The sequence below is a fragment of the Camponotus floridanus genome, unplaced genomic scaffold (assembly GCF_003227725.1).
Source record: "Camponotus floridanus strain SB8 unplaced genomic scaffold, Cflo_v7.5 scaffold48, whole genome shotgun sequence".
Taxonomy (NCBI): domain Eukaryota; kingdom Metazoa; phylum Arthropoda; class Insecta; order Hymenoptera; family Formicidae; genus Camponotus; species Camponotus floridanus.
This window is the reverse complement of record NW_020229636.1, coordinates 969,381-980,102: the sequence shown is the minus strand read 5'-3', so window position 1 is coordinate 980,102 and position 10,722 is coordinate 969,381. Positions and strand designations below refer to the sequence as shown.

Here is a 10,722-nt window from a genome sequence, read left to right as displayed (position 1 = left end):
TCAACATTTTGCGGTACTGTTTGTGCCCATTCAATGAAGAGATCGTTTTCCTTATCAGCAAATATTTTTATCAGTCTTTCGTAACGTGCTATTATATTCTTACCTTCGTCGCCATGCATGATGCTATTAACACATAATGGAATAAATATGTTTATCATATTTATAATGTGATATTTATCATGTTTGTCAAGAAATTATCACGGAGATATATGTTATTTTTTCTTCAATAAAGATTTAGATAATTTTCTTCATATAAAATCGTTGACAAAACAATTTGTCAAATAGAACAAAAAGAAAATAAAATCTCAAGAAAAAAATTGGATGCATTTTAATACGTACGGATGTGACATGGCTTTAAACGATTGTATAGGTAAATCGATACGCTGTTTCAACATGCTTGTGAACGTTAAAGAAGCGGCTAAAGGTGGCAGATCAATCAGAGCACCTCTGGTGCCGCGATTAAACAATACTTCCACCACCGAGAGTTCCATGTTCAAAAGCTCGAGGATCCTAGCATATCGATTAGTGAATTGCTTTCGTATGACAGGACGCTCCAGAACCGATCCAGCGATATTTATCAACTGAAAGATAAAAGTAAGCATTTATTGCATCTTGATTTACGAAATACAAACTAAGAGAAGGAATAAATTACACCTTGAAAACGCTTTCGAGATTGCCACAATCGTCGAAAGCTTGACATAAAATCGACGCCAACTTGCTGTCAAGATCCGAGATGGACTCTGCGAATTTCGTACAATCGACGACGAAGGACTCGTCGTCTGGCTCAAGAACGTCGCTGGCTCTCACAGTGAAGGAAACGAAAAGTTGTTGGAATTCTTTAAATACACTTATGATTCTCGCGCTCAAGGACCGTCCGAGAATGCCGCCTATTTCAATCTTCTCTAACTTGGAAAATTCAAGGACGGTATCGAAGAGCCATTCGATATCCGCCAGCCGTTTCAAAAAAGCATCAAGACGAGTGAAGACGGCGGTCGAATTAAATGTCCAAGGTGGTGCTTCCAGTTTCAAGCCAGGCATATTCTTTCTCAATTCGAATTGTCTTTTGAATTCTTCCAAGACTCCTAATTGAAAAAGATTTACATGTAAATTGATTTTTTGAGTTTCAAGTAAAATTAGAAATGAAAAATAAATTAGAAGATGCGATATATTTTTTGTCGTCTCTTTTGCGCGATATGTATATGTATATACATAATATTAAAATTTTATTATATTTAATCAATAATATCATAACAAAAGCCATTGTATTAAACTCTTTCATCTATCATTAATAAATTAAATTGATGATTAATTGCGACCAATTTGCAAGTCTATAGCGCGAAAGGATAAATTATTCAGTACAATCATAAAATGACACAATTAATGAGTAATTATTAATAGTAAACATAATTATATTGCCAATAATAATTTCTTAGTAGATTGAAATTAATATTGATATTTTGCCTCTTGATATTTTAACGCGTTGAAGAGCTTCGTCCACGTCGCTTTGAAATATTGATGTTGGATCGAGAAATCGACGTGCTTCTTGTATTAATAGATTACATATCTGCCGAAGCATGATGATGAGCTTGCTAGAACTCTGATAACTTTTGCATTTCGCCCATGCTAATCCGAGCGAATGTATTAATGTTGCCATCAGCGGTTTAGCCTCGGCGAAATCAATCTCCTCTACAGACTTGAAACACTTCGCTAAAGGCATCAAATACAACGATATCTCTTTTGCCTCGGCTAATGAAGAAACAACATTATCGAACAATGTACGGAAGCAGGGAAAGTATGCGCTGTCGGTTTTTTCGAGAATCGTCGCCATCTTTTTCACCCGGTCCTCTTGCAATTGATCGTAAATATATCTATAAAAATATATGTGAACATAGATAGGTATTCTTACAGAACGCATTCAGTAAAAAGAAAGAAAATGCCTTATTTAAAGATGTCTTATTAAAAAAAATATATATATATATATTTTTTATATTATATTATATTACATTAATTATATAATTTAAATACCTCAAATTTGCCAATCTAGTAGACCAATATTCCAGCTCGATATTGGGCGTTGGATTTTGGCCATTTTCGAACGCGACGCCAGATTCATGAGTGACCACGTCATTTACTAAATAAGCCCACTTTATCACGACACCCTCTATAGCACTTTTCAGATACAGATCAACTGCCTGTGGACCTTCTGCGGAAACCAATCTTTCGACCTCTGTCACCTTTTCGAGACCCGCTGGCATAGGTAACACCGTTCTTCCGTTTACTTGACCTTTCACCTGCATTTGAGCGTAATAAATATCATTATATATATGTCTCATTAAACGTTTTATCAGCGCAAAAAATTTAATCAATTGCTTTATTACCTGATATAACGTACCACGAAGAGCGTGTACATGCTTACATATGTCTTGAATTGCTATTTCCGGCAAGTCCTTATGATTTTCAGGCTTAGTAAGAAGAGGAGCGAATATATTATCGACTAACGTAGCCAATTGATCGACAATCCGATGCGATAGATCTCCGACGATTAACATGGTCGAACATCCCTCTTTGTCTTTTGGTAGCGGTGCTTGCTTTACCTTAACGGCATAAACTCCTGCATTGATAATGTAAATTTTTCTATGTATTCTTTATTTAAAAGTAAATATTATCGCAACGATTTACTCAATACTAAATAATTACAACATTGTTTTATTTGCAGTAATATATAATAAAAATATTATTAAACAGTAGTTCTTATACAAAAAGCTTCTACGAAATCAAATTCTTATTTATCATTAAAATATATTGATATTTCTACGATTTATTACAAAAAAATTACAATAATGGTGAAAAGTAACTCACCTTTTGTTCTCTGGTACGGTATGGGAAAATTAGACGATGCCACTAATTGTGCGTTCGATGTTAGAACGACAAAAAGAGCGATTGGTAATGGCTTGTCCAAAAAGTCTAGCACCACATTTCGATACTCTTCCGTCAGTAATAATCTTCCCCATTTTTCTGGTTTTAATTTCAGACTTTTTTGCACAAAACTTCCGATATATTCGAGTCGAAAATCCGGTGGTGCATCCGGAGTAGTCATTTCTACAATATCACGAAATGTATTTTCTTTTCGACAAATCAAGATATAAATCTTGCAATTTCTTTTTTAGTAAATAATAAAAGTAATACTTATTTAGAAAAAAGTATGTTATATATTAGAATATATTTTTTATACATTTTATATATATGTTATATATCTTTATCTATATCCAATTACATTTATCAATTATTCAATCATTAAATATATTAATAATTATAATAAAGGCAACTAACTAAGTTATTTAAATTTTGAATCGCGCGATATCAGAACTTGAAAGACGAATGATCGACCAACTCCATATCAAGAATTTAGAAAGCGATGCTCTTCGTAAGCTTTTTACGAAGAGAGACGATAAATGCGAAATTCTGCTGACACCGCAGTATTATGTTCGTTAAATAGTTGTCGTGCAAGCGGGTCAGGAAACCAGGTACGGACTGAACCAGCGAAAAACAGCTTGGTATTGGACGATCGTGTCTCCTGAGTCGAAGCTTGCTCGTTTGTTGGCCCCCTATTGTCATGGGACGCACGGAATATGCTGAAAGCGACTGACATCGCACGCGATATCTATCCTTCGCGCAGTGGCAGGTACGATCTCATTCTTCGGAAGTTTCTTTAGGCTCGCGCAATCGAGTCTTTCGCTTGCTAGCGTGATATGCTACCTCGGTTTCTTCCACTTGCAATCTTTCAACAACGAGGATTTTCGCCCTCTCGTAAGTTTCACAATGCAAATATTAGCATATCGTAACACGATGGTCGTCGCAAAATTCACACAGCATGTATTGTTTCGTTCACGCGGTTTAATAAGGTTTTATGTGGATAATAATTTTATTTTTTAATGCGATTTTTCATATTTATCGAGGAATTCTTCAAGTTTCTTATTCTTTTATATACGGATATTGTTCTCAAGATTTTTATATTTTTGTAAGACAAAATTATGTTTAAACTACAATAGTAAAATACAGATTGATTGTGTATATTGTATTCTATATTGTAAAAATACATATAATTCGCGTTATTTTCCTAAGAAATTTTACAAGGAGATTGCAGAGGATTGATAAAAAGAATAAGAAACAAAATGACGTATTTTACAAAGTTTTTTTTTCGAAGTAACCTTATTTTCTTACCACAAAAACGCGAACACAATTTTTGCTTAATCAATATCATAAATAATATGTCACGTCACGCAAAAGTTCTACTTAACTCAAAGTACTATCGTTCGAAATGTCACTCTGTACCGTGCACCATTTTCGCATACAAAAGAAGGGATAACCAGAAATATCTTCATCGATCGGTCATAAAAATTACATAAGAAAACAATTCTCGTTTTATTCTGCATTTTATCATTTTTTTAATGATATTATTATAATTAATTTGTGATCTTATATTTTCTTGGACTTATTATAAAATCTAGATTTAAATCTTTTATTTGGATATGTTAGAGGTTTTTTATTTTTAATATAAAAGTTTATTAATATGGAAATAAAAAATATAGATCATGAGATAAACATTTGAACTTTGAAGTAAAACTCAAACAAACAATTTAAAAATTATGCACACAGTAGAAAAATTTCAATTTCTTCGTTTATCAAAGTTGATATTTCTGTGTTTATGAAACACATAAAGAAAATTTTCTATTATAGTGTATGATAATTAAATTATTTACATTTAATTTAATGTGCTTTTTTCAAAAAACTTTACTAAAAGAGCAATACTTTTATTAATCATATAAGACTTATATAAATATATTTATATAAATCTTATAAATATTAGATAAATTTTCATGATAAAAGAAGCGCAAATTGTCCATTGCATATATAATTTTTGTTAGATGTCTAATGTCGCTATAACGTTTAAATGAGCGTATTAAAAATATCTCTGGTGCCCGATCGAGCATGCTGCTCACGCTGTGAGGATAAAGAGTTTCTCTTTCATCGCTTTAATCCTGGCACACGCACGTGCACGCACACGCGCGAGCTTGCGTAGGGCGCGTACGCACGTATCTACAAAGGGCCCCGGCGCTTTTCATTTCGCGGATACTCGCCCTTCTTCAAATTAGGAAAAAAAGGGCGAGTGCCTCTGTACTCTGGCCCACCATATCAAATTACTCCGCCTCCTTTTCACCTTTTTATCCTCCGCGCGCCCGTACTTTCCACCCCGTCACCGGGGTGTGCGAAAAAAATTCGTCCTCGCTAGGTGGTTGCGGAAATTGGAGCGGCACGAACCAGCATCCGGAGTAAATGCGTTGTAACAACGTTCGAAAGCTTTCTCATATATTCTTTTCATCGTAAAGTCATCATTTACGATTCGAGAGGTTTGGACACGTATAAAGGGATGCAAGTGATAAATTTCGAAAAATCTGAATTGACGCAATGTCACATCTTTATTCCAGAATGATCTAATTGTCTTTTTAAGATTCATTTATCTTAAAAACGTCTTCCTCTTCTCGCCAACATAGACCCCGCCATCTGAAATCTTTTCTCGACGCAAAACAATTTGTGCACAGAAAAAAATGACTCTCGACGTTATCTACCCTATGAGAAAATTTGTCTTCCCCCAGCCATTCGTCATTCCCCCGCGATTTCCGTCGTTCTAACAAACCGGCGACCGCCGCGGATTATCGCGCGTCCTCGCGAAACAGATCATCCGACAAGATCGCATCGTCTCCCACGTCTCCTCCTGCTCCTCCTTCTTCTCGTCGCTGCCGGGGTGTTTCGCGTTTTTTGTCTGCCATGACGTTAAAATTGATGATCGAGAATCTCGCGGGTCTCCGACGCGGGTATTTCACTTTAGAGTTTTCGGACGAGTGAATAATGCGATCGCGTGCCTCCGGGAATGATTTCTTATTTAGGGAGCTTTTGAACTTGATGTCATTTTTCACATCGCGCGGATGCAGCGATACGACTGTCGCTTTTGAAACTTCCACAGCTTTCTCTCCCAGGATGTCGCGCGAAAGAAAGGAATATTTCTCGACTCCTGTTAGCGAACGTTTTCCAATTTTCCTCATGCGAAATGCGTACGCAAAAAATGGAGTCTTGATAATATCGCCTGCGTACTGTCTTGACAAAGGTGAGAAATATCAAAAAAATATGAACTTAACGTTCTATACAGAATCATCCCTCTTGAGAAATCGTTTGACTATCAATATTTCCTGTCGCTTATAAACTACCAACATCTATTATTTCGTGGAAATATAAATGTTCGAAGTATATCAGATAAATATATTTCCGTAAATACTAATGTTTTACTCTCGTTTAACCGTTATTTGTTTTGACTGCAGATATTATAGCCATAAATACACTTAATATTTCGTTGTAATATATAGCTTATAAATTCGAAATAAAATGACATGTGACAAACTCCACATCACTTTTGTTGTAATCTGAGAAACAATTATATATATATAAGTCAAAGGCAAACAAAAGTCTAAGTCTATGGACTCGACCCTAATCGAATGCCAATTACATGTAGCGCGAAGGGGGATCTCTTAATAAAAAGATGTAACGCAGAACATCTGGAAAATCCGTTGCCTGAAACTTTTCAATGGAGCTTAAAGCGCGTCCTGGTGACAGAAGAGAAAAAAGATGGAAAAGATCAAATTCGCGAAAAAGCATATACAAGCTTGACAGCCGACATTATGATAATCCGAAATCGCATACTGCGCTCTACGTGCCAATTCTCTCAGACGGAAGAGCTGGAGAACACGTGAAAGCCTTGGAAAATACATTTATTCTTCAACGAGAAGCTACATAGAGATTTGATCCACTGGGAGGGGACATACGTCAGCACATAAGATGCATAAAGAACTGAATGTTATTTGCACTGCAATATGATGTCGCATATACACGCGAGACATTTTTCCCGTTTCTCATTTTGTCGTACATTTACATTTGCCTTTTAGAGCGTAATAACGCGCAATAATACGTGTTCTTATCACATATAATTACATTCTGGATACACTATGTGGGAAATTAAAAATATACCGGGAGCAGAAATAAAATAACATAATTCCAATACATAACTATGTAAATCTATGTATTTAATGAAGTTTTAATTAATGAGAATGAATTTCTTAAATCTTATTTAATTATTAATAATATTTATTATCTACGATACTTTATTAAATGATTTAATCAAAGATTTGATTTTGCTAAATAACATTTGCATGTTTTTATTTATTATTAAAACTTAATTCTTTTAAGAAAATAATATGAATATTTATTCATTTTTTACATTTAATACATTTAATATATATAAAAAAGATAGATGCAAATCTTTTATTTAATTATTTAATTTATTTGGTTCCTGTGATGATTGATAATTTTTATTTTTATTTGTTATAATTAATTTTAATGGATATATTGCAGAATTTAGCAGACTTACATTAACCGTTTGTGTTTGCAAAATTAATTTGTTGCTTTTTCCTTTTCAAAAAATTAAAGATAAGGTTTGAAATAACAAGAAAATGATTGAATTATCGATAAATATTCTACTGCGCTAAAAAAATTTTCTAGAATATCGAAAAATTTCTGATGTATAATTCTTTGTCTGTCTAATATGTATATGTCTGCAGTTCACGAGAATGAAACGGACCGTGAGATCGAATTGGAACGTTGCCCAGAGACGAACCTAACGAACGTCACCCTAGTAAAATCTCACCTCCTTCTTTCGAAAATCTCCTTACTCGAACGACATACGCCGGGACATTACGCTCAGTCTGATATTTATATATAATTCAAGATATCGTCCTTTGCAGCCCGACATATGCGGTCGTCCTTGATGCAATACTAATTTGGTCTAAAAGCATTTCTACTCGTATCTCCAAAATTTATTATTTTAATCATGGTTCTGTACTATAATTTCCATCTCCTTCCCTTCCTCTTCCGAGATGGCGTGTCTCTGCGTACCTGGAAGGATGTAGCATTGCAAAATGTTCTGCAGCCCGAGGTTGCAGGTACGTTCATAATAAACTTAAACATATTACTTATACGCGAATGTAATGTGCAAGAGTAAAAATATCATTATTATTTCGCATAATGTCCTATCGGAAATTTTCTCGCAAAGAATCTCTCGAATCTGTCACAGCAAAAGCACGATTAAGACCACTTTATTTTTTATGAGACTGAATATAAATCTTTTGTCTCTTTTTTTAATAAGAAATATTGTAATCATTTTAAGGCGATAAGAGATTAGAATATCTCTCAGGAGAGTTAGTTTTAATATACCAATTGCCTGGCATTATCCTTTCTTCTTGTACGCAGATGGCTGGATCTTAATCTACCCTTGTGGATCTACCTTTAAGCGGCCGCGGATGTTGCGGGCGTTTTATGAGTTTAATTTGGGACGCAGACGGTTTCTCTCCGTCGTGTATGGGTTTCGGTTCTGCCGAAATTTACCGAGACATTTAGGACTCTTTGTATAAAACCGAGATAACGTCATGACACAGTCGTGGAATCGGTAACAGCTTGCCGATTTCGCGGTTTTAGATATTGGATTACGCATTTGCATAAATCTCTCTTTAGTTGGTAGCAATTAAAATAATTGTCGAATTTACACAGGCATGTGCTCGAATAAAACCGAATTGACCCTGTCGCTTTCCTCTTTTTAAACCTCGCTTGCACGCATAATAGACTTTTCTCTCGCACGAGAGGGAAGTTCCGTTAAACAAAGGCTGTCACATCGCAGTGTGTCGGGAATAAAATGAAACACACGAAATTACGAGAAAAATAACTAATCTGCTCGAAACTGAGAGGCAGCGCCAAACTTTCAGTCAGCATCTGTGTTCTCGCGAACGCTCGTCATGAGAATGGAATAAAAATAAAGCCCAGGGGATGGCGGGGGAGTAAAAAAGAGGAGGAAAAGAGTGAGACGATTCAAGCGATGGAACTTAATCCCCGAGGCCAGAGAAATTTTCCCCTCGCCACCTATCACTGTTCAGCCACTTTCCCTGATAATGCCCTTGGCGAGCGTCTGGAAAATTCTCCAAGTTAAGCTGCAGCAAGCTTTCCATTTTCGCCCACTCTCTAGAATCTCTCAATAGGTTACCTGAGTTCCACGCTGCAACTTTCTCTTTATACTTTTCAGCATCGAACGCTGTAGCAGACGAACGTTTAGAAACGAACCAAAGGTTTTATCCACGCTTTCTTATAATATTTCTTATGTTGATGTATACAATTTTATTTTTTTATTCAGAAATTTATTTTTATTCATAAGAAACACAGAGCGAGTGTATTTTGATAATGTTGAGAATCAATGAATACGATAGCCTACCTACGATCTTCTTTTCGTTCGCATTATCTTCCTCCTCCAGCTGCTCCTCCTCTTCAGAAGCACTATGGGAGACTATCATTGATTGAAGTTGGTCCTGAAATTCTTCAAGTTTGTCTTCATTGTGATTCGGCACTGTCTCAATGATTTCATCATGCATTGCTGATTTTTCCGAGCCGTGTAGACTCACTATGCTACCCTCGGAATCGGACATTCTTATGCACTCTTTTTTTATAGAGATTTCAAAGATACATTCCTAAAAATAAAATACATTGCTATGTTTATTTTAAAATATACTTGATATTAAGATATTTAAAAAAATTAATAGATTTTCAGTCTTATACGATAAATGCATTTATTTGATATAATAATTATAATTATTACACCATTTAATTATATATATATGAAATTATTGTTGTGCATATTAAATATATATTAAAATAATGTCAAATAATTATTAAACTATAATTATCAAATAATATTATAATTTCTAAATTTCTTGCTTGTAAAAATATACTTATACAAAATTCAATTATTAAGTTTAGAAATAGATGCGATATCTGTTATCTATTTCTAGAGAATAGTTTCGCACCCTTTTGCGCCACAAAGGGAGTTGATAGATGCGATCAATGAAAATGATGCATGATAGACGATGGAAAGAGGAAGGGCGCAAGAGAGGGGAAAAGAGGAACAGCCTTGCTTCGGGTGTGCGTAAGCGTGTAAAATTGAGCTATCCGCATTCATATCAGTCCTGCTTTACGACCGTGACAGTCCTCGCACAGTGCCTCAATATTCGGATATTATTCGAAGACGGACTTTTTCGTTGCTATTCTTCTTAAAACGCGCCAATACCGCCGTTTGTGGCAAAAATCGCAGAGCTACCGAAATATATCTCCGATTATGCTGACATAGCTTGTGTCTCTCCGCAGTTATCATACCTTCTCTCGCATTATCTTCTTCTTCCCGTTTATATAGTTGGTTGTTCCTGTAGGCATATAATTTTCCACTTTTGATAGTAGAATGATTTTCACATCGATTATTTGCAAAGTAGATAATTGATTAACGCATAACTTTTTTTATCAAAAAGAAATAATTATGCATTTAAATCACGTCTTTTTGATCTTTTTTCAGCTTACATTTTGTATGGCTTTAAGCTTCTAAATTCTATTTCGAATAGATTTTCTGTCACTAAATGTTTCTACCACGACGAAATCTTACAACTTCCATTGGAGTTTCATCACGATGTCTGGCGCATCTGTTCTTCTTCTACTTTTTTCTAGACTTATATCTTTATTCAATATCTACTGCTCCATCAAGCGACATTTTATCTTGTTGTTTTTCTTATCATTGTGAATTCTCAT

The 10,722-nt window shown here is 34.9% G+C and overlaps 1 protein-coding gene across 1 annotated transcript; it reads right to left on the bottom strand.

The window, feature by feature from the left end:
• Positions 1 to 99: 99 nt before the first annotated feature.
• Positions 100 to 3,097, bottom strand: LOC109610440 (dynein beta chain, ciliary-like). The gene is made up of 7 exons (XM_025412119.1): positions 2,860 to 3,097; positions 2,379 to 2,611; positions 2,026 to 2,291; positions 1,462 to 1,868; positions 655 to 1,082; positions 336 to 581; positions 100 to 123 (listed from the first exon to the last, which is right to left on the bottom strand). Exons 1-7 carry the CDS (start codon positions 3,095 to 3,097, stop codon positions 100 to 102), a joined length of 1,842 nt encoding a protein of 613 aa, XP_025267904.1.
• Between the last annotated feature and the right edge of the window lie 7,625 nt (positions 3,098 to 10,722).

Excerpts from the sequence above, each read along its gene's own strand:
- LOC109610440 (XM_025412119.1), bottom strand. The coding sequence starts at position 3,097 with ATGACTACTCCGGATGCACCACCGGATTTTCGACTCGAATATATCGGA. Across the intron at positions 582-654 it reads ATCTCGAAAGCGTTTTCAAG|TTGATAAATATCGCTGGATC; the intron begins GTGTAATTTATT and ends TTTATCTTTCAG. Across the intron at positions 124-335 it reads AAGCCATGTCACATCCGTAC|CATCATGCATGGCGACGAAG; the intron begins GTATTAAAATGC and ends ATGTGTTAATAG.